The sequence below is a fragment of the Penicilliopsis zonata genome, assembly GCF_001890105.1.
Source record: "Penicilliopsis zonata CBS 506.65 unplaced genomic scaffold ASPZOscaffold_14, whole genome shotgun sequence".
Classification (NCBI taxonomy): Eukaryota; Fungi; Ascomycota; class Eurotiomycetes; order Eurotiales; family Aspergillaceae; genus Penicilliopsis; species Penicilliopsis zonata.
The window spans coordinates 673,696-694,814 of record NW_019208923.1 but is presented as its reverse complement, the minus strand read 5'-3'; the positions used below and the strand labels follow the sequence as shown (position 1 = coordinate 694,814).

Here is a 21,119-nt window from a genome sequence, read left to right as displayed (position 1 = left end):
AAAATCCAGAGATAAGATTATATAAATACAGTCAAAGCATAGTTTATACTAACTATTTAACATTACTATTTATAGCCATTACCCATCTCGCATACTGACTTCATTATTACTCTCCCGGCAGCTCGGAAACCCGCCAGTTGGCCTCGTTGCCAAGCAGCTCCGACTTGGGCGACGTCTCCGCCAGCTCTGCCCGCACCGTCTGCGTCTGTACTGTCTGCGCCGGTTGACGTTGTCTCGCCCGGTAGAAGAAAAAGGCCAGCGCTGCAAGAATAATCACGCCTGCTGCGCTGCCGACGGCGATGCCTGCAATGTCGCCCCCGGACAGCCCTTTGGAACTTGTTGTATTGGTTGTAGCGGTTATAGCCGTTGCAGCGGTGGTAGCGGTTGCGGTGGTTGTCGCCAGCGTTGTTGACGTTGACGTCGACGTCGATTTTGATGTGGTGGTGGCAGCCTATGCTATTCAGTAAATAGTACTCCTCTCCCAACTCTGCTGTCATACCTGAAGAGATGTATAAGTGCTCAGCATGGTGTCGTTGGTGATGGTGCCAGCGCTAACGTTGATATCGATCTCCCACAGCTCGTCGTCCGTCTCGTCGGTGTTCATGATCGGGACGATGAGCCCGTCGCTGAGCGCCTCCGTCGAGAGCACGTTGGTCGACCCGATCAGCATGTTGCGCAGGATATATGTCCCCGTCGTGCTCCCGTCGGAGATGTTCCACTGCATGCCCAGCGCGGCGTCCGGGGTGAGCATCTCGGGGATGGTATCCTCCGCGGTCAACCCCATCTGGTACGTGTCTCCCCAGTCGTAGTTGCGCAGGAAATAGACGCCGTCGTCGTAGAAGATCTGCCAGTTCTCCGACGAGTAGGCGCCCATGGTCGTCATGCTGGGCGTCGCGGGCGGATCGGTCTTGAGTCCCAGCGAGAGCGTGTAGTTGCTTCCCAACCCGGAGTTGGAGAAGCGGTAGTAGTATTTCGAGTTGAACGGATTGTCTGGCATTTTCTTTTTTTTTCGAGACAGAAAATAGATAGAGATGAAAGGAAAAGATAGAGAAGCAAAGGTCAAGACAGGAGGAGGATATAATGCAGGGTCTCAGCCTAGACTCAGCCTCCACTGTTATTGAAGAAGGGTCACGCTAGACTGGATTTATTGGTTAAGACAGCCACACAGCGTCTACAGAGTATTATAGAGTATAGATATAGAGTGTGTGGAGTAGATATAGAGTATATGGAGTAGATATAGAGTATAGATATATAGTATATCAAGAACATATATCTTTAACCTCTATAGAATACATTATTAAGATCATAAAATACTAATTTATAATCACAATATACCATCAATTCCTACCTGACTGCTAATATGTAGTAAGATTTTAGCTGGTCAGGGTGCATCAGGTGATCTGGCTGAGTAAGCAAGGGGTCTCCTCCCTCTGTTTATTTCCAGAACTTCATCGCTGCCCACCTTCAATCATCGGTGTCCTGGCAGTAAGAGGTACAACGATCTGGCAGGAAGAGTCATATGCTCTGACGAAGGTATTTAGTATCGCTATTGACTGTTTCTGAAGCATTCACTCTGCTAACATATGATTGCTCGTCGTCGACAGGGATCCTTCAGCTGCCAGTTGGCCGGGCGCTTAAAACCGCCAGCTCCCAGCCCCCAGCCCCTGAACAGCTGGCGTTCGATCACGGAGACACATTTCTGTTCGGTGTTATGGCAATATCTATCACTGGTGGTGATTAATCACTGGCGACGATTCATCGCTGCTGATGATTCCCTCCAACTCCCATGCCACAACGTCGCTGGATCCTCGATTGCGATCGCAACAGAATGCCCTCCAGCGTTGGTGAACCACTGCGACCGATCACTTCTTTTCCACGGTATACCATCCGCCGGTTCGCCTGGAGACTGCGCGCCTCTCCCAAGTTCTCGATATCGATGAGTCGCCCGGGTTATTGCGTGCTCTGGTGAATGCGACCGACGGGACTACCGATAGAACCTCGCCCTGTCCTGCTGCTTTTTAGCCTACAGAAAGAAGGAGACAATGGTTACGAGAGCATGGAGATTGGTCTCGTCATTCACCAGTGTGAAAGCCCTGCTAGAACTGGCAGACAGTCACCCAAGGCGAATAGAAAGCAGGACTGTAGCTACCACCGGGCAACTGGGGACACCGACACACAGACATACGCCTCTTACGGTATGGATTTGTACTACCAAGGTTCTGTCTGTCGCGGTCTCTACGACGTCACGGTGACGAGAAGACTTCATGGTTCAATGGGAACTCCAGATCCAACATAAAGACACTTATATTTCAGCTAGTGTCCGGCAGAAATACAGAAATGTCAGCCCCCGGCGACTTTGACTCTCTCTCTGGCACAGCAGTGACCCTCGACAGTGTCTCCCCCCCTCAGGTCTGGGTTCTTGATGAGAAACTCACCGAGGAGTACCGGAAGATGAGCCAGGGCAAGGTAGACCGCGGCGGAGGCCCGCCCTTTGCCGCCGTCAAGTTCACCTGCCACCGCGCCTCCGACCCCGACCAGAAGGGGTTCATGCGGCTCTATATCCAGATTCCTGTCACAGGCACTCTCCTCGCCCCCGCTGCTGTGCGCGCCCAGCAGGCTGTTCCCCAGCGGACTCACGGAGAGCTGGAGGTCCTCCAGAACCTCGCAGACCAGCAGTGCGAGGCTGTGCCCCCACTCCTGGGAACCTGCCAGAGACAGCAAGGGGACGAGGAGTGTGTGCCGGGCGGGTACGTCAATTGCGTCGCCTGGGCCCGTGTGGCAGGGGAACCCATCGACGAGCCGTCGTTCTTCACCAAACACGACCGGCAATACCGCGACGAGGTGCGGCGTGTCTTCCGCCAGACGTATCTGTATGGAGTTCTCTAGATGGCACCATGTTGTCCCTGCTATGCTCACAATGTGATAGAAAGCTGGCGAAATGCGGTTGGCAGCCGATGCTCTTGGAACTGAAGAAGATCATCTACGACGAGGACACCCAGGAGATGTAAGTGAGAGAACTTCCTTCACCAAGTACTCCGTACACTGAGCATCATCTCTCTCTGCAAGCACATCGCCGGCTTCCGCGACTTTGACCCCCTGGACCCCTCGCAGCAATTCACCGACGTGATCTATGCCTCCTGGGGACTCGCCAACATCTCGCCGGGGCCCGACTGGGCTCAACACAGCAGCGACTGGGAGTGGTAGGAAGTAGACCTCAATATACTCTATATCACATTAGTGAGAATTAATTTTCTTCCCCATGAGTCTATAGTCACAGTCTAGATGATAGCTCACAATTTCCTGCTAATTAATAATTTAACCCATCCCCACCGCCACGCGTCACTGTTGGTGCGTTGGACATGACAGCCAGTCTTTGGGCCATTTCAGCCGATCAGCCGTTTCAGCCTGCCGCGTCATCCCCTCCTTTTTCCTCTAGTCTCGCCCACTCTCTTTTAATCTTTCTCTCTTCACCCTCTCTCTCTCTCCTTCTTTGCTGTGCAAAGCCTTCCTTTTTGCCCACAATCATTCATTCTTTCGTCATTCTTTCCCGCCTCGATCCCTCAGCAAAACAAACCAGCCACTCTTTATCCAATCTTCAGCAACATCATGCTTTTTTCGCTCCTTCTGACCGGCCTGGCGGCCTCCGCCTCGGCCGCTCCCCTGCAGGTCAAGACGACGAAACGCTCGTCAAGCAGCAAGCTGGGCGCTGCGTACAACGATGCGACGCTGGTGTCGGCCCTGGTGGACGGCACCAGCGGCACGGTTGCGTGGTCGTACAACTGGGGCAGCGCCGTGGGCGGCGACATGCCCGACGGCGTCGAGTACGTGCCCATGCTCTGGGGCGCCGACTCCACGTACACCGAGGGCTGGGCGACGGCGGTGGAAACGGCGCTGGACAGCGGCAGCGCCTACATCCTGGGCTTCAACGAGCCCGACATGTCGTCGCAGGCCGACCTGAGCGCCTCCGAGGCCGCCGAGTACTATCTCGAATACATCACCCCCTACTCCGGCGACGCCACCCTCGTCAGTCCCGCCGTCACCTCCTCCTCCACCTCGGGCGAGGGCCTCGACTGGTTCGAGGAGTTCATGGCCGACTGCGGCAGCTGTGAGATCTCCGCCCTGGCCGTCCACTGGTACGGCGACTCCGTCTCCGAGCTCAAGACCTTCATCACCGAGGCCATCACCACCGCCGCCGACTACGGCATCTCCGAGGTCTGGTTGACCGAGTTCGCCCTCAGCTCCGACGAGGACGGCATCTCCGACGCTTCTACCGCCGCCGCCTTCCTGGAGGAGGCTATCCCCTGGCTCGAGGAGCAGGATGAACTCACCCGCTACTCCTACTTTTATGTCGCCGATGGATACCTGCTGACTGACGGTGTCATCAACTCCGTCGGTGAGAGCTATACCTCTGCTGCCAGCGACTCTTCGTCTTCTTCCTCTTCTTCTTCTACCACTTCGGCTGCCACCACGACCGCCACTTCTACTTCCACCTCTTCTTCTTCTTCTACCACTTCGACTTCGACTTCGACTTTCACTTCTGCCGCCTCGGTGCCTACCACCACTGTGGCCGCTTCTGAGCCCTCCGCTGAGTCCTCTTCCGAGGCCGCTGCTCCCGCTGCCACCTCGACTGCCTCTGTGCCTGAGGCTGCCTCTCCTGCCACTGCCACCGCCACTGCCACTCCCTCTGCGACTGCTGCCGCTGCTCCCGTTTCTGCCTGGGACGAATACTGGGGAGATGACTGTGATGAGGAGTTATAAGGGAGTTCCAAGAGGAGTTATAGACTGGAGTTGGCCATTTATTTTTTACACACGAGTAACCACTTTCTACACTAGTATAATATTGCTATACTACTATCAGTGCATAAGATAGGGATTACACTCTAGACCTCAACCTGAAGCGATGTAGACAGTACGGAGTATGCTTTACCTCTGTCGGCATTTGTCTGGTGGCGCACTACTCAACCTGGACATAAATTTACTCTCTCTATTTTAGGCCATGCCGTGCCGTGGCTGGATTCTAGTATTAAACTACTAGCAGTGGCGGATTCTAGTATTAAACTAATAGCAGTGGCGAAATGAGTGCTCATTAACTAGTTCCAGCTAGTCAGTCAATTCAGATTGGCTTGGATCTAATTCCGGTCCAGATGTGGTCGGCTAAAATCACTTCTCCTGCCGGTGGTGCCTGGATCCATCTACAACTGGGTAAAAATAAGCGATTAATGTAGCCTTTAACTACCCTTCCAGTCCCTATCTTTCTTCAGGGTCTTGAACAGGGGCTTTCTTCTCTGCAGATACTTCATTCATTAACTTGTTCATTCTTTCTTTATTTATCAACTATCTATTATTAACATAGTCAATCATAATGAAGTTCAAGTCTATCACCCTCATTTCGACCCTCCTGGCCGTCGTCCCCTCCCACGCTGCCATCTCCCTGTCGACCATCACCTCCACCTCCTTGGAGACCTTCACCCAGACCTCCACTGCAACAGTCGCCATCACCACCACCACCAGCACCTGTAACGTCGCCAATGGACAGCCCGCGGCTACCACCTGCGTGGCCACCGTCTGGTCGTCGGCAGGCACCTTCTTTAAGCAGTACTGCTCCTCCTCCTGGCTGCACAGCGGCACAGCCATCACAACCATAAGCAGCATTAACTGGAGTCAATGCATGAGCCATTGCATCCAAACGGCCTCCTGCTCAGGCTTCAACTATATCAGTGTCGCTGCCGCCAATGCGGTCCTCTGCTATCCCTATGAAGGCAGCATGGTGGTCATGAATGCCGGCTCCATCGATCAAGCCATGATGATGACCACTGTCAACCCCTGTCTCGCCACCATCACCACCTCCACCACTTCAACTGAAGTCAATGTCCTCACCACAGAGGTCACTTCCGTCTATGTTTCCACCATCACTCTAACCCCTACCCCTACCCCTACCCCTACTCCTTCATCCACCCCTACGCCTTCATCCACTCCCTCGGAATCCTCCTCTGCTGTGTCTACCCCGGTATCCTCTGCTGTAGTGATACCCTCTTCCAGTTCTGCTGCCCCTCCTGTCTCTTCACAGATTACCTCATCTCAAGCTTCTTCTCAAGCTTCTTCTCAAGCTTCTCAAGCTTCCTCTCAAGCTTCCTCTCAAGCTTCTTCTCAAGCTTCCTCTCAGGCTTCTCAAGCTTCCTCCCAAGCTTCCTCTCGGGCCTCCTCTCAAGCTTCCTCTCAAGCTTCTCAAGCTTCATCAGTCAACCCTGGCTCATCTGCCTCCAGCCCTTCAAACAGTGTCTCAAGCGCTCCTGCCTCCTCAGCTTCTCCCTCAGGCACTCTCTCCGGCATTTCTTCCAGCAGCCAAGTCGTTCCTTCTGGATCAAGCCAAAGCACCGGATCGTCAAGCAACCCAAGCAATCCTCCCTCATCGCAGTCCATCTCAGCTGCATCCACCCCTGGACAAGACTTTGTTACCGTCGTCTCGACCATCTTCTACACTGAGATGTTCACTGTCGGCTGTTCCGCCTCGGCTTACTGAGGTTTCGATTCTGTATCTTCACTAGTATATATAGTTTAATAATGTATTGATGTATGCTTTCAACAAATATATATTCAATACACCAGATAACTTACTATCCATAACTATCTGCTGACATGGCGCTCCCTCTTTGTGCCTATCTATACTGTCGTTGATGGCTGCAGCAGGATCTGCTGCCAATTCCGTATAGCTTCTCTGGTACTTTCACAGTGTTCTAAACAGAATAAGTCTAGTACGAACCATATTTAGAGAAAGAGGTTGAAAATATAGATACTCAATAAAGACAGCTGCTGCATATCTCCCAACATGCCCATCACTATGTACCCTAAGGTAGTGAATAAATGCTTCTATATTATGCTCCACTACTCCCAATAAATAAATGTTAATAAAGAAAAGATCATCAATCAAAAGAAAAAATATTAAAAAAAAGAGAAATAAAAAAATTCTCCCCGACTGGGAGTCGAACCCAGGTCTCCCGCGCTTGTTCTCAAGAAGAGATGACAAGCGGAAATCATGACCGTTAGACCATCGAGGACTAGATAGGAAGCCTGGTCTTTTCATGTATTATTAAGCAATACGTGAACTGCCAGGTGGGCGGCCCGGTCCGCCATGGTTTCGGGCCGAGAATACCATCTACCTAGGAAGCTCCCGACACAGTTATGGGGGTATTCAGGGTCTATTAGCCATGATTCTCCAGTGCGGGTTGTCACCAATACTCCTGGGATAGGATCCAACGGAACCTTATCTTTGGATAAAGAGATTCCGTCGGCGAGGGTAGGTTAATAATGAACAATGACTTCATTTGTCTCTATTAAGCTGCAGTCCTATTTACTCTCCTTTTCCTTTTTTTTCCTCTAGGTGCTAAAGCATGCGCAACACTAAATATAGCCAAGATATTATATATTGTTATCTATAGCACCCTTATAATCACTATATACTTCATCTAAACTATTCAATACGGTTCAGAAACCTCTTTCCAATGGTACACATAAACATAGAGGATACATTGCATACTGAGTCTAAAATGTGGAAGATGATATGGCGCGGGAACCAAGATCAGCAGTCAAGGTCAGGGGGAAAGAGGTTCGGTTCCGATACTCTTGCATCATGTTCCATGGATTTTCCCAAATGTCAGAAGTAAAGAGATTAGATGATCTCTCCTGGCCTCGGATGTACGGACATATCCGAAATATAGATACTAGGGTCAGTAGAGCTCAGGCGAATCAGGTCAGCTGCTAGATGTGATGGCTGAGTGTACAATATATATTGAAAGAGAGGGCTGGGAGTATATTTCTTCTTTATAGTAGGTAAGGATTAAGATTATAAAATACACTATTTTCTCAATCACTAGTTCTTACTGCTACTATGCTAGGCTCTAAATAGGCTCATGAGGTGTTAGATAAAGGATGTATACTCAGATGCAATAGGCTAGGTAATAGGTATAATATGCCATCTTAGAACATTACAGCAGCATAGACTATTAGATGAAGGATTAAAATAACAGCATGCTGAACTAAATCTCCGTCACTACTCCTGTCAAGTCAATCCAATATTATTCCCACAGCTTGCTGGCCTCGCTGATGCACTTGCAAAGGATCGGGACGAGCGGTGACCTGACGGATCGACTACCTGTTTAGCTTTGGCTAGTTTCAGCATAGTTCAGTGGATTTCAGGATATTTCCTACATTCCAACCTACTCGGCTGGTTTCAGTCCGTCAAAGGATGATTCCATCTAGCTCTGGCATGCTTCGACTCTATTCATCTGGAATTTCACTTAATTTCATTAGTTTACATCAATTCCACTAAAACTAGGCATATTTCATATATTTCATCTTGCAACAGAATACAGTCGATAATGTGACACTAACTTCATATCTTTATTATAGATTTTATTATATTATAATCAATTTCATTTATTTACAACAGTTTTGAATCCTTAAAACAGCTGATGGACTATGACTGCCAGCTTGGCCGAGATGATGCCTGCACTTTTTGGCGGGCTGTTGCTCTCTTAGTGCTGTAGGTCTATTTGCGAGATGGGCTCCCACTATAGAATGGATACAATACATACACTGCAAGCCAATATAGATAAGTGATGGCTTTTGCTACTCTAGTGATACCTTTCTCTAATACAGGATGCCTATATGCTATTTGTCACACATTATATTCACCTTGTCCTCTTTCGTGTACTTGGAGGACACGTTCTGATCGGGATGCCGCGTCATCTACCGGCCATGTGGCTCAAATGCCACAGAAACTAGGCCGATGGGGAACCATGTGGTAGTTAGATACCCGGATTTATGGAGCAGAGATGAATTTTTCAATGGATACTCTCCATCCGGGACTGATTCGAAAGTGGAGCATATCAAGGGTCGTCTCTCGAACGGGGGTATAACGCTTCTCTTCTCTGTTTCAAGATTTGATATTATAATGAATAAGATACACTAGACTTTTACATTTTTAGTCAATCTGTTAGTGGTAATATTGATTATATCATTTTAATATTATTGCATAATATGACTATTTCATCATGCTGTTCATCTTCTTCCACACATCTAACCAGTCAGATAGTCCATCCTAGATAAAAGGCACAGCACATACCGTCAAAAGAAACAAACCCAGTCTTGCCCTCATCATAGAAGGCGAACATGCTCTCCAGCTGGTCATCGGTCAAGCGGCTGCCGCTGTTGCTTCCCTTGACGGCGGTTTTGAACTCGGGCAGCGCGAGTTTTCCTGCCATTAGAAAAAGGACCAACAAAGATCATTGAACATTCTTACCCTCCCCAGATTTATCCTGTTTGTGTTAGAGATATTGACCAACAAGGTACTGGTTTGCATAATTGGAAGTCTTACTGCCTGTTGGAAGAGCGTCTTCAACTCTTCATAGAAGCCTTGGGTGCCTTTTGCCTACACAATTAGATATAATAACCAAGGATGTGGAAAAAATACCTCTGCCATGGTGTATAATGATAATATAGTCAGATATACTATAGGAGTGATGTTATATAGTGGTACAAAAATGTACTATAAACTAATAAGAAATGGAGTAAAAATCTGAACGGAGAAATGATGTTCCAGGCAACGTCATATTTTGTTTAATTTTGGTATTTAATATTTATTACCTTATTTTATTCTAATTGCTCTAAACCTATGTTTATTATTAATAATATGGATCCCCTCTCTACCATTGATCTATTGACAGCCATGTTCCCCTCACCAGGGGAGCTGGACATCCCCCCATCCACTCTGCAGAGCATCGAGAAGCTGCGCGCCTGGAGCGAGGACAGCAAAACCACCCCGCTATCGGGGATACCAACAAGTCTCCTGCTGGCCGTGCGACTACCCATTGCCGAGGACAAGAGCATCCAAGTCAATCTGTCAATCCCAGTCAGTCTAGACCAGCAAGGAGAAGAGGAGGAGCTTCCAGTTTCGTATTCCCTGCGCCAGCCGGACTGGATGTCCAAAGCGGAGGTTTCGCGATTATCCACCGCGATGCCTGTCGACGACGTATTTGCTGCATTCGAATATCTTCAAGAAACGGCATTGGATTTTATGAATACTCAATCAGAAACTATCGCGACTGTTGATACTACCACTGCTACCACTGTTACACCCACTCTCGTCCGTGTGTGGTTCTATTTCCCCTCCCTTTCCACCCGCGGCAAACGAGACGATCTAGTAAAATATGCGCCATTGTATAACCTATCCGGATTCGTACTGGCAGGGAAACCAGGCATCCTGTGTCTGGAGGGAGACCCAGGCGACATCGACGAGTATATGGCTTTCATCAAAACACATTCCTGGGGAGATATCCCCAGTCACCAGAAGAAGGTCAGCGAGCGGTTCCGTGAGGTAGAGGGGGTGCAGCGAAGGTTTTCCTGCATGGAGGAGATCACGGATTCCTTGGGTGAGCGCAGTGGGCAGAGGGTGAATCGGGGGGATATGCAGGCTTTGCAGGTCTGGTTGAAGGCGAGAGGGTTACAGGAGGCTTTCAATAAAGTTTTACTATAATACAACTATACCCATAGAGCTTGTTTTGAATCAGACTGGTAGAATAAGAAATTATCGCCTTTAGGGCTAATGGACACAAGCATGGAATAGATCAATATCATCTATAGCTCTTGAAGAAGGTATATTAATCATTACTCCTACTGCAATGGGAACCTCTGCCTCGTGAGGCACAACCGTATCTAGATATTTCGGCATGATCTTTTTACTTGACAGTGGTAATTCTCTCGATGAATACGTTGCAACCGAACTCTCTTGGTCTAAATTATATAACATGATAGGCCGATGGTCTGGCTGAGGTCACCAATTAAAGTGAGACAGAACTGCGTAGAATCCAATAGAATCTTTCATGCGGGGCCTCAACCATCACCATAAGATCTCTAGAGACTGAGGATTTCTTGCCGGTACATCATAGAAAACTCAGTGCTGGACAAAAGGTTTTCTCTTGATTTGCCCCACCCAGGCTTAGTAGATATGGCCTCCCACGTCAACACCGATAGTATCTTGATAGAGCTTGAGAAAAGCTCCACCCAAGTCTCCTGGTGTGAGGAATACAAAAGAATGATAAGTGGAATGAGGTTTACTAGTCTCTCCCTAGAATTAGCCTCTCAGTGTTAATCGAACGCACTGTCAGCTTCACGATTTCGAGATCACCAGAGCTGCAAGCTCGCAAACTCGAGACTCTCAAGTTGCTGAACGACTTCAATGATCTTACGATCCCAGATGGCAGCACACTTACATCCTTGAAGACGCGACGTATGACTGTGGCGAAAACTTTGCTGGGAAAAATAGGGGAGACTGTGAATATCGAGCCCCCGTTCTTTGTTGGGTGGGGATGCAATGTAATCCTTGGCGATGATGTTTATGTTAATCGGGAGTAAGTCTAGAATTGTGTTTCCACAAGACACTACATCAGCACATCTGCCTCAGGCTTACAAGGTCTAGAGTTTCCTTCTTTGACAATGCGTTGATCCAAATTGGCGACCGGGTTCTCATTGGACCAGGGGTGTGTATTTGCACAGGAACTCATCATCCTGATCCAAAGGTTCGCGGAGAAAACAGCGGAACATCCTTTGCTCGTCCGATTCTCATCGAAGAGGACTGTTGGATCGGTGCACGGGCGACCATTTTGGATGGTGTGCGTATTGGAAGAGGTACGATTACTGCAGCGGGAGCCGTGGTAACCAGTGATATCGAGTCTGGCTGCCTGGCTGGTGTTGTGTCTGCCAGGGTTATTCGCCGGTTTGAAGAGCCCAAAGATATGTAGTAGGCAGTGTCAGAGTGATCATGTTAAAAAGACTTACTGAGCCAAGAGTTGCGCTGTGCGCATTCCTGTTGGCCACGCACATCAATATAACTAGGTAGAAATTGTCTGGGCAATTGCCTAAGAATGAACACAGGAATTATAATATACTTGAGTATAGTTTACAAGAAAAGAGAGGACATACAAAGTCATGTTATATGGAATTTTCAATTGAATATAGACTAAAGGATGAGAACCTGATATTGCTGGAAACAGGCAAGAGTGATGCAAAGAAAATGACGAGATCTCATATACTGACCAGAACGCTGTGGACAATCTCTTACATAAAGATTCTACAGCCAAGACAGCCAAGAATCGGTGAATGCTGAGTCTGCAAGAATCCCGGCAGTGCCCTCTGCCCAGGAATGCCCAGTCGGCAAGTGTCCGAGTCGGCCGAAGGTAGAGATCTCGGCATCGGCAATGGAGCAGTCTAGAGCTATACAGAAAACCAGGGAGACATGCCACAGACGTCGACGTACGACTACGTACATGTCCGACACGTATGTTCCAGAAGAATGGAAGCTTGGACGAAGCGGTCGCTGGAACAGGTTACCTAACTGCCATCTCCACTCGCACATGGTTGTTGAGAAAATGAGCCTGTTCGGCTTTTTTCCGAGGAGGCGCAGATCTTGGCGCAGATCTTGGCGTCGATCTTGGCGCAGGTTAGTGTGCATTAGCGCAGGTTTAGCTTGAACTAGCGCAGCATAGCGCCACCCGTGCGTCTCTAATTGGACGTTTGCTATCAGATAAGATTTGATCAATCTCTACAGCCTCTACCATGGAACCGGGAGGTACAATTTATTTGCCTTTCTTGGGACTCTTGGTATGCTTATAAAAGGAAATCAAGAGGTCGGATGTTTTCACTCCCCTCCCATCCACTTCTACTTTTACTGTCTCTAATTTATTTGTACTTTTCACAATGTCCAAAGAAATCGCCGTGTCGACCACCAGCGTGGACAAGATGGAGCATGAGATGGAGGATAAAAGACCCACGGTGCCATGGAGCATGAAGATCCTGTCTGTCCTGCTGGTCAGTCTGATCGGCTTCGGGTCGCACTGGAGCAGCGGCGTGACGGGCGCGATGAAGACCAGTTTGAAGAAGGTAACACATGCAAATACATGCCATCTCTGCTTTTATACTTATATGCTTTAGGAACTGCACATTAACAATGCGGAATACGCCGTGTTGACGGCGAGCGAGAACTTCATCAAGACCACCCTCATCCTGGTGACGGGCATGGTGACCGACCGGCTCGGGGGCGCCAGCACGATGCTCTGGGGCAACCTGATCTACTCTGCCGGGTCGATTCTCATCGCGGCGGCCACGACGGTGCGCAACTACCGCTTCATGATCTTCGGAGTGGTGGTGCAGTCGCTGGGCGATGTCGCGACGCAGGTCGCGCAGTACAAAGTGTTTTCCTCGTGGTTCCCGCCTTCGCACGGCTTCGCCTCGACGCTGGGCTTCGAGCTGGGCCTGGGCAAGATCGGCTCGTTTGTAGGCCAGGCGACGGCCAACGTGATTGCCGACAAGACGGGCGATTTCAGCTGGGTCTACTGGACAGCAGTGTTTATGAATCTCTTCACCAACGTCGCGACCGCCGTCTTCTGGTGGTTCACCCGCTGGTGCAACAACCGCTTCCGGATCACCCACGATCCCGCCACGGGCGAGAAGCTCACCGAGAACAACGACAAGTTCGAGGTCAGCAAGATGCTGCGCCTGCCCTGGCCCTTCTGGATGGTCTGCCTCTTCTCGCTCTTCCAGACCTCCACGGCCAGCATCTTCTCCTCCAACAGCACCGAGCTGGCCGAGCAGCGCTTCGCCATCTCCGCCGTCACGGCGGGCTGGTACTCGGCCATCTCGCGCTACATGGGCTTCTTCCTGGTGCCGCTGATTGGGTTGTTCATCGATCTGCTCGGCCAGAGACTGTCGATCATGTGTCTGACGGGGTTGGGCATGCTGCTCTCCATGTGTCTGGCTGCCTGGGGGCCGACTGTTGCAGGAACCGCCGCCAGTTTCGGTGTCTACGCCGTCGCCTCTTCCATGGGGCCGACGGTCATCATCGACAGCATCCGCACCAGCATGTGGTACCAGGAGGTGTTTGGCACCGGGTACGCCATGAAGATCGCCATCAACAACAGCATGAGCATCATCGTCGACATCGTCGCTGGTGTCATCCAGGACGCCGACAACGACAGCTACGACCGGGTTACCATCTTGTACGTCGTGCTGGCTGCGGCATCGACCGTAGTCGGCGGGATCATGCTTGCCATGGGCTTCTTCGATGAGATGATCGGCCGCTTGCAGTGGAGCAGAAAGAAGCGCGTTGCCAACGGAGACAGAATCAACGAGCTCAAGGAGCAGTTCGAGACCGATGGACGCGCGGAATGGAATCGCAAACTGTCCTTGTCTGCTTTTGCTGCTGTCATTCTGCTGGTCTTGGGAGCGTGGGCAGCCTATTTCTGGGGGATTGCCACCAGTTATTATTGAGAACACTGGATGATATTACTGTGTATGAATCCTACATAGACTAAAAGTTCAATCTGGATACTTTGATATGGATACTCGTCCTAATACAAGCTAAGAATCATTTCCTTGCTGGACTTTATATAGAGTAATCTTGTTCGTATGCAGCGTATGATAGAAGTGAATACCTTATGGAGAAATCAAATATACTATGATTAAATTACCCTCCAATTATATATTTTCTCGGCTAGTAGTGAATGTTGCCCGAGAATAATATTCTTTAGTAACCAAGATTAGATCTAGAACCTGAGATGAACTAGCTACCCGACATTTAGCCTCTATTCACCATTTAGGATCCACTCCTGTAATAAATACTTTTATAGCTTATAGTAAGTGAATATAGCCTGCCTTGCCCGGGGCTATATTTCGTCTGTAAGATGGAGATTTCTTTTTCTCCTCAGATGCCGCCACCATGTCGCTGGTGAGTCTGTAGAACCGATTACAAGATCTATCCCACTGACCTAGATAGTATTTGTCAATCCCTGCCATCAGCAACGAGATAAACCGAATCCGCCGCTCTCGGTACGAGAGCGTGTTGTATGGTGTCTGGACCAGTATCCTGACATGGCAGTTCCCTGTCACAGAGGGGTACGTTACGTGCCCCCAAGCTCGCCATGGTTCTCAATCCGGGGAGCGGGGATGGTCAGATCTCCATACATATCATTACCCCAACGGCTCCAACACAGCAGATAGGTTCCTCTTTGTACAATGTAAGAGGCGAGGTGGCCCTGCTACTTGGAGAGACGGCCTGGACCAATTGCTCCGATATGTTCGGGCTACTCATCGGACGCGCCGCTATGGCCGTCGGTCGCCAGTCTATGGGATACTCTGTGTCGGTGAGATGGTGAGACTCTACAAGTACCATGACCCGACTCGGACTCTCCGACCCTTTGCACCCCCGGGGCTCGCTACGGGCGACGAATGGAATATCAGACTTGACGCCCGTAAGGTGCAGCGCATCCTGAACTACATCCTTCGTCACCATTAGGGCTTCTTTTGTAGTTCATAATCTAATCTGTACCAAATCCAGGGTTAGAAAATCCGCTAGCATAGTATTGCCCTGCTCATTATGACATCAGCTCCATGAAACTGCGTATTTAAGAAGTATGTTTCCTAGATATTTTCTAATACAGCAAACAAAATGGTCCGCCAGTATCCTCCAGTCACTATAGAGACCGCTGATCCTCCTCCCATCTGTCTCCTATGCGGCGTCAGGATTTTCGGTCCTGATGCCCCTGGCATCACAGACTCACTCCACCCCGGCGTCGTCTTTCGGGAAGAGCGCTGGAAGATGTACAAGAACACCAAGATGGAACATGTGGTGGTTCCCTCGCACGAGGTTGAGCAGGCGCATTTCCCCAAGTTTCCACGGCTATGGGCGGGGGCCTTTAGAGGGCGTATGTATAATACGCTGTATGGCTCCTAGAGTATTTCTAATAAGAATGCAGTGATAAAGAACAAAACCAAATACACCCTGACTGGCATCAGCATTATACGGCCCTCGATATGCATTGGACATCATCTCCCACGCGATTCCCATACCGCACGAATCGGAGGCAGGAGAGGACGCCCTCAATACGACGACGAGAGCTTTATACACTTCCACACGGCCCATATCAGCCGGCAGCCAAAGAAGCTGCGAGACCGACAGATTGGATATCTCATCCATGCGCACTGCTGGATCTTGCTCGCCCATGCGTTCAACTGTCGCCCGTCTGCTCTGGAATCCCGCTCAGTCCAGCTGGTCACGGCGGCCCGGAAATACTGGCGAAACCATCCCGCTGCATGGGCCATGGAAGACGAGGCTCTATACACGCATACCCCGGCTCGGCGGCTGTACAGTCGTCCATCCCGACGGCTTCACGGCTGCGATATCTACCAGAACCCGCTGGTGGTGCCTGAGGTGGCCAACATCATCGCATGTGGAGAGAAGAAGAAGGAAAAGAAGAAAAGAAAAGATGATGATCCTTATATCGGACCGTCACTTCCATTAGAGGTGGCAATCCTGATTGCAGAACAGGTATGTACAGGTTATTCCACGGTAGCAGTCCTCATATATAATATTCTTCAGATCTGTCCGGTTGAATACACTGCAGAGGAGGTAACGAGTCTGAGAGCAATGCTGGATGCCTTCCAGTGGGTGCTCCCCGAGTGGTTCTGGGAGCAGCGATGCAGTCATGATCTGTTCTTTGAGATGAAGGCAGACAGCCAATTCCATTGGGAGACGAGGCTGGATTTGATGCATCTGTATGCATCTAGTGACTGTTTAGCGAATCGAGAACGGGTGCTGAGTGTGATGAAGGGCATCAAGCAGCTTTTAAGAAATTAGACACTGTATTAGGTGTGCATGATATTATCAAAGCAGTAATGGATTATTTAGTAATCCTTCTTATATAAATTAATATACAGCATGGTTTATTATATTTATATGTATATATTAGTATGATACTATTCTAGAGATAGCTTACTAACCAGTGCCAGCTAGGACATAACTAGTTAGATGATTATAGTTAAATCCGACTTCTGCCAGAAATGCTCCTCACATACTCCAATGAAACACTCGCGCACTCGCACAGGATGCCAGACGTGCCGGATCCGGCGGATTAAATGCGACGAGAGACCTGGAAGCTGCGAGAAATGCGCCTCTACAGGCCGTATCTGTGACGGATACGCTTCCGTCCAGCTGCCCATACGCAAGCCCCGAAATGCCACCACTTCCCTGCTACATCACCCTGGTCTTGCGGCGTCTCTGCCCGGAAAATCCTCCGACGAGCGCTGGTGCTTCACCTTCTTCCAGACGCAGACGATCCCGATGCTCGCCGGCTGCTTCGACTCGCATCTGTGGCCGGTCGTGCTGCAGATGTGTCCTGCCGAGCCGGCTGTCTGCCACGCCGTCACTGCCTTGAGCGCTCTCCATCAAGCCAGCCAACAAGCGAAGAGTGGGATATACCACGCCTTTGCGTTCAAGCAGTATGGCCGGGCTCTGGCGACGCTGCGTGCCCGGCTGGCCTCGACAAACGACCCGCAGCTGCGATCCGTGGCGCTGGTGTCGTGTCTGCTGTTCATGTTCTTTGCCTCTATCCAGGGGAATCTGAGCGAGGCGCTCCTGCATCTCAAGCAAGGAATGCACATCCTCTCTCATCGGCACGGCCAGGCTGCGCGGCAGATGCTTCTCTCGGCGCAGAACCAGCCTCTCTCCATGTTTGAAGCCAGTGTGTGGAAGCTGTTTGCCCATCTGGAAGTCCAGTCGGCGCATTTCGACGCCTCCGGGGCGCTCAAGCTGTATCCGACGGACGGCCAGCTGGTGGAGGTAGATTCCTCGCCTTGCATGTTTCACTCGGTCAACGAGGCCAAGGAGATGCTGGATCCCTTGCTGAACAACGTCTTCCGGGTGTGGACGTTGCGTGAAGAGACGGACTTTTTGACTCTGGCCGTGGAACAGCGCAAGATCCAGTCTGAGATTATGCGCCATATGGCGGCGTTGGACAACTCGATGAACAACAGCAACAACACCAAGTTCATCACTAGTGAGAAAGACTCTCGCTGTCTCGACATCATCCGTCTGCACCACCTCATCCTATACATCAACGTCGAGACCATCCTCAGCACCTCCGAGATGGTGTTTGACCATTACAACCCCGAGTGGAGGGAATGTCTCCGCCTGGCGCGCCGGATCATCGACTCCTTTCGCGCCGAGTTCTCTGCATCGTCCATGCCCATCCTGACTGCCGACCTGGGCGTCCTTTTGCCCCTGTCCTGGATCACGTTGAAATGCAGACACCCGGGTCTGAGACAAGAAGCGCTCGATCTGATGGCCGAGTGGCCGCATTGCGAGGGGTTCAACGATTCTGTTGTTCTGCTGCAAATCTCGCGCGAAATCATCGACTTCGAGATGCGGCAGGGCTGTCTCCCTATTCCAGACGAGGCGCGAGTCAGAAGTTTTACCTTGGAGGATGGTGTATTGCTGATTAGTTGAGAATCAATTAAATATTGTATGATTGAATTCATTAATTTAGTAATTCAGTAATCAAAGTTAATCAATATCTAGATATGGGTGTATAATACAGAGTACTACAACTTCTACCAGAAAAGGATTATCATATCACAAGTATGAATATAATATATTAATAAGTTATAGGTTCATCTATCAGCTTATGCTGGCTGCCCAATGCCAGCCTTAGCTATTAAGTAGGATGTAGAAAGAACAGCCAGATATTTCACACTATCTTATACACTTATATCTATTCACTTGTATCCTATTTCACTCTACCTGCTCTGTCACACCATACCAAATAATAGAGCAGCCCAGCCGGACGACTCGCAGAATCAAGGTGATTGTGATCGGCTGCGGAATCAGCGCAATCAACTTTGCACACGAGGTCGACGCCAGCTCGCTGGACCTGGACCTGGTCTGCTACGATAAGAACCCCTCCATCGGAGGTACGTGGTATGAGAATAAGTATCCCGGATGTGGATGCGATATTCCATCCGTCAATTACCAGTTCTCATGGGCGCCGTCTGCGTGGAGCAATTTGTCCGTCTCCTTACCCATCCTTACCCACTCAATTCTAACCTGATTCACAGCTACTCTACTGCCCCTGAGATCTTGCAGTATCTTCAAACAGTTGTTGCCGACCACGGTCTGATGAAATATATGTGCCTCAATTCCAAGGTGGTTGGCGCTACATGGGACGAACCCAGCGCTCAATGGCACGTCAAGATTGAAAAGACCGACGGCACAATCAGTGCCGACCAGGCGCATGTTCTCATCAACGCAAGCGGTGCTCTCAAGTATGTTCTTGTTCTTTTTATCTGATTGAATTCCCTGTTAAGCGTTGATCTGTAGCAAGTGGAAGTGGCCTGCCATTCCCGGCCGTGAGACCTTCCACGGCCCAGTCCTTCACAGCGCCAGATGGGAGGAAACCATTCAACTGCAAGATAAAAGGGTGGCTGTAATTGGGTCTGGCTCGTCTGCCGTGCAGATCGTGCCCAATATACAGCCAGTCGTTGCCTCCTTGACGTGTTTTATTCGCAGTCAATCCTGGGTGACTGCGGGAGTCGCCCAGCGATTTGCAGGAAGCTTTACCTGTAAGGCTCTTTCATCTTCCACGCGTCATTCTACTCCATGTTCTGATTCTATCAGACAGTGAAATGCAGCAAGATGTGATGCGCAATGACCCAAAGAAGTACCTGGCGTATCGCAAGAAGATTGAATCCGAGCTCAACTCGCGATTCAGATTCATCCTCAACGGCTCAAAGGAACAAGCCGCGGCCTGTGCAGTATCTCCCTCTTGTCCCCTTCCAGTGACGATCTGTATACTCATTTACAGGCCGCAGAAAAAGACATGCGCGCCCGACTGGCAAAGAAGCCCGAACTTGCTTCCCTGCTCATCCCATCCAACTTCCCCCTGGGCTGTCGTCGTCCAACCCCTGGCGCCGGATACCTGGAAGCCCTCTGCGAGGAGAATGTGACGGTGGTGCCCGACGAGATCACCGAAATCACCCCCAAGGGCATCCGCACAGCTGACGGCGTCGAGCATCTCGTCGATGTGTTGATTTGTGCCACAGGCTTCGATCTCAGCTGGAAACCGAGCTTTCCCATCATCGGCCGTCACTCGCGTAGTCTCAGTACAGAGTGGGCAGAGACCCCGAGTACTTATTTATCCATTACTGTCCCTCATTTTCCCAACTATCTCAGTACGTATTCCTATACATATACATATATATATATATACATATACATATATATATATATAGAGATAACAGGTATGACAGTTTTCAATGGCCCGTACGGCCCATACGGTCACGGCAGCTTCCTACCCATCACAGAGACGCTCTCACGGCACTTTCTTCAGATGCTGCGCAAGATGGCAGAAGAGACAGTGCTCTCCTTTGAGGTCAAGGAAGAAGCTGTCGCCGACTTTGCCCAGCACCGCCGCGCCTTTCTCCCGCGCACGGCCTGGTCGGCGCCGTGCCACTCGTGGTTCAAGCACGGCGGGGAGATCATGATGTGGCCCGGTTCGCGCATCCATTTCTTCGACACGCTCAAATCCCCGCGCTGGGAGGATTACCATCTCACCTATCTGTCGGCGAATCGGTTTGCTTACCTGGGTAATGGCTTTGCGGCGCGCGAGTTTGACGGCAGCGACCTCTCGTGGTATCTTGGTTGTTTAGATGGTGAGGATATCCAGCCCGAGCTGCCAGATGAGGATTTTCATATATTCATGGAGTAGTGGTAGTCCTAGCTGCTATAGCAGAGAGTTCATTGACAGAGTGTAATTAATATACACCCGCATGAAATGGGCAAAATAGGCGATATTCAGCTGATGGTGTGACTGGACTGTCACCACTAATTATATCTAGCCAATAATATGGTCTATCACATCTTTATCCTAATACTTTCTTGTCTAGTTGGACTGGGAGTATCAGCACGCCACACTCTATTGCTTATATTCACCTTTAGATGTTATTACATATTTTCCTGCTGAGCTCAGGCACTCCATAGCTTAACTAGTCATGAAGATGAAGGAAAGACCAGAGCATCTTATTCTTTACTAGCCTTTATTATATATTTATTATATAATATCTGCTAGGGCCTGCTGCATGTGATAGACCTGCAGATATTCAAGTAGCATCCACTAGTTCACTGTGATCACTACAGGCTATAATAGCCGAGGAAGAATAGCCACATCATACAAGAAGTGTTTATAGCCGACAGTACAGAGTAGTTAAGACTGCTCCCTGCTAGACTTCTCAGTGTATTC

The 21,119-nt window shown here is 49.8% G+C and overlaps 12 protein-coding genes and 1 non-coding gene across 13 annotated transcripts; 10 read left to right on the top strand and 3 right to left on the bottom strand.

Moving 5' to 3' along the window:
- Positions 1-65: 65 nt before the first annotated feature.
- ASPZODRAFT_168743 (hypothetical protein) lies at positions 66-1,291 on the bottom strand. Its single transcript, XM_022726875.1, has 2 exons — positions 500-1,291; positions 66-451 (listed from the first exon to the last, which is right to left on the bottom strand). The coding sequence occupies exons 1-2, from the start codon at positions 995-997 to the stop codon at positions 107-109; spliced, it is 843 nt and encodes a 280-aa protein (XP_022578989.1). The 5' UTR covers positions 998-1,291; the 3' UTR covers positions 66-106.
- A 1,046-nt stretch (positions 1,292-2,337) lies between these two features.
- Positions 2,338-3,204, top strand: ASPZODRAFT_18668 (hypothetical protein; the record flags this gene model as incomplete). The annotated part of the gene is made up of 3 exons (XM_022727264.1): positions 2,338-2,870; positions 2,927-3,004; positions 3,048-3,204. 3 exons carry the CDS (start codon positions 2,338-2,340, stop codon positions 3,202-3,204), a joined length of 768 nt encoding a protein of 255 aa, XP_022578988.1.
- Positions 3,205-3,675: 471 nt separating this feature from the next.
- On the top strand, positions 3,676-4,410 carry ASPZODRAFT_47325 (hypothetical protein; the record flags this gene model as incomplete). The annotated part of the gene is made up of 1 exon (XM_022728396.1): positions 3,676-4,410. A coding segment is annotated over one exon (735 nt), but the record flags the coding sequence as incomplete, so codon positions are not given.
- A 952-nt stretch (positions 4,411-5,362) lies between these two features.
- Positions 5,363-6,520, top strand: ASPZODRAFT_145026 (hypothetical protein; the record flags this gene model as incomplete). Its single annotated transcript, XM_022725066.1, has 2 exons — positions 5,363-6,007; positions 6,416-6,520. 2 exons carry the CDS (start codon positions 5,363-5,365, stop codon positions 6,518-6,520), a joined length of 750 nt encoding a protein of 249 aa, XP_022578986.1.
- A 445-nt stretch (positions 6,521-6,965) lies between these two features.
- On the bottom strand, positions 6,966-7,055 carry ASPZODRAFT_t115. The gene has a single exon. It is a non-coding gene; the product is annotated as a tRNA-Asp (tRNA).
- A 1,985-nt stretch (positions 7,056-9,040) lies between these two features.
- On the bottom strand, positions 9,041-9,478 carry ASPZODRAFT_18665 (hypothetical protein; the record flags this gene model as incomplete). Its single annotated transcript, XM_022727263.1, has 5 exons — positions 9,041-9,075; positions 9,122-9,253; positions 9,299-9,314; positions 9,374-9,427; positions 9,470-9,478. The coding sequence occupies 5 exons, from the start codon at positions 9,476-9,478 to the stop codon at positions 9,041-9,043; spliced, it is 246 nt and encodes an 81-aa protein (XP_022578985.1).
- Positions 9,479-9,645: 167 nt separating this feature from the next.
- ASPZODRAFT_135296 (hypothetical protein) lies at positions 9,646-10,641 on the top strand. The gene has a single exon (XM_022723755.1). The coding sequence runs from the start codon at positions 9,689-9,691 to the stop codon at positions 10,529-10,531; it is 843 nt and encodes a 280-aa protein (XP_022578984.1). The 5' UTR covers positions 9,646-9,688; the 3' UTR covers positions 10,532-10,641.
- A 313-nt stretch (positions 10,642-10,954) lies between these two features.
- Positions 10,955-11,902, top strand: ASPZODRAFT_135295 (hypothetical protein). Its single transcript, XM_022723754.1, has 3 exons — positions 10,955-11,106; positions 11,163-11,405; positions 11,474-11,902. Exons 1-3 carry the CDS (start codon positions 11,003-11,005, stop codon positions 11,793-11,795), a joined length of 669 nt encoding a protein of 222 aa, XP_022578983.1. The 5' UTR covers positions 10,955-11,002; the 3' UTR covers positions 11,796-11,902.
- A 902-nt stretch (positions 11,903-12,804) lies between these two features.
- On the top strand, positions 12,805-14,319 carry ASPZODRAFT_71678 (hypothetical protein; the record flags this gene model as incomplete). The annotated part of the gene is made up of 2 exons (XM_022729771.1): positions 12,805-12,933; positions 12,985-14,319. 2 exons carry the CDS (start codon positions 12,805-12,807, stop codon positions 14,317-14,319), a joined length of 1,464 nt encoding a protein of 487 aa, XP_022578982.1.
- Positions 14,320-14,767: 448 nt separating this feature from the next.
- Positions 14,768-15,343, top strand: ASPZODRAFT_18662 (hypothetical protein; the record flags this gene model as incomplete). Its single annotated transcript, XM_022727262.1, has 2 exons — positions 14,768-14,776; positions 14,825-15,343. The coding sequence occupies 2 exons, from the start codon at positions 14,768-14,770 to the stop codon at positions 15,341-15,343; spliced, it is 528 nt and encodes a 175-aa protein (XP_022578981.1).
- Positions 15,344-15,496: 153 nt separating this feature from the next.
- On the top strand, positions 15,497-16,684 carry ASPZODRAFT_18661 (hypothetical protein; the record flags this gene model as incomplete). Its single annotated transcript, XM_022727261.1, has 3 exons — positions 15,497-15,752; positions 15,804-16,375; positions 16,427-16,684. 3 exons carry the CDS (start codon positions 15,497-15,499, stop codon positions 16,682-16,684), a joined length of 1,086 nt encoding a protein of 361 aa, XP_022578980.1.
- Positions 16,685-16,871: 187 nt separating this feature from the next.
- ASPZODRAFT_795296 (hypothetical protein) lies at positions 16,872-18,438 on the top strand. The gene is made up of 2 exons (XM_022730234.1): positions 16,872-18,347; positions 18,404-18,438. The coding sequence occupies exon 1, from the start codon at positions 16,907-16,909 to the stop codon at positions 18,329-18,331; it is 1,425 nt and encodes a 474-aa protein (XP_022578979.1). The 5' UTR covers positions 16,872-16,906; the 3' UTR covers positions 18,332-18,347; positions 18,404-18,438.
- Positions 18,439-18,523: 85 nt separating this feature from the next.
- Positions 18,524-20,598, top strand: ASPZODRAFT_161036 (hypothetical protein; the record flags this gene model as incomplete). The annotated part of the gene is made up of 7 exons (XM_022726499.1): positions 18,524-18,543; positions 18,746-18,889; positions 18,940-19,146; positions 19,202-19,443; positions 19,499-19,635; positions 19,686-20,052; positions 20,131-20,598. The coding sequence occupies 7 exons, from the start codon at positions 18,524-18,526 to the stop codon at positions 20,586-20,588; spliced, it is 1,575 nt and encodes a 524-aa protein (XP_022578978.1). The 3' UTR covers positions 20,589-20,598.
- Between the last annotated feature and the right edge of the window lie 521 nt (positions 20,599-21,119).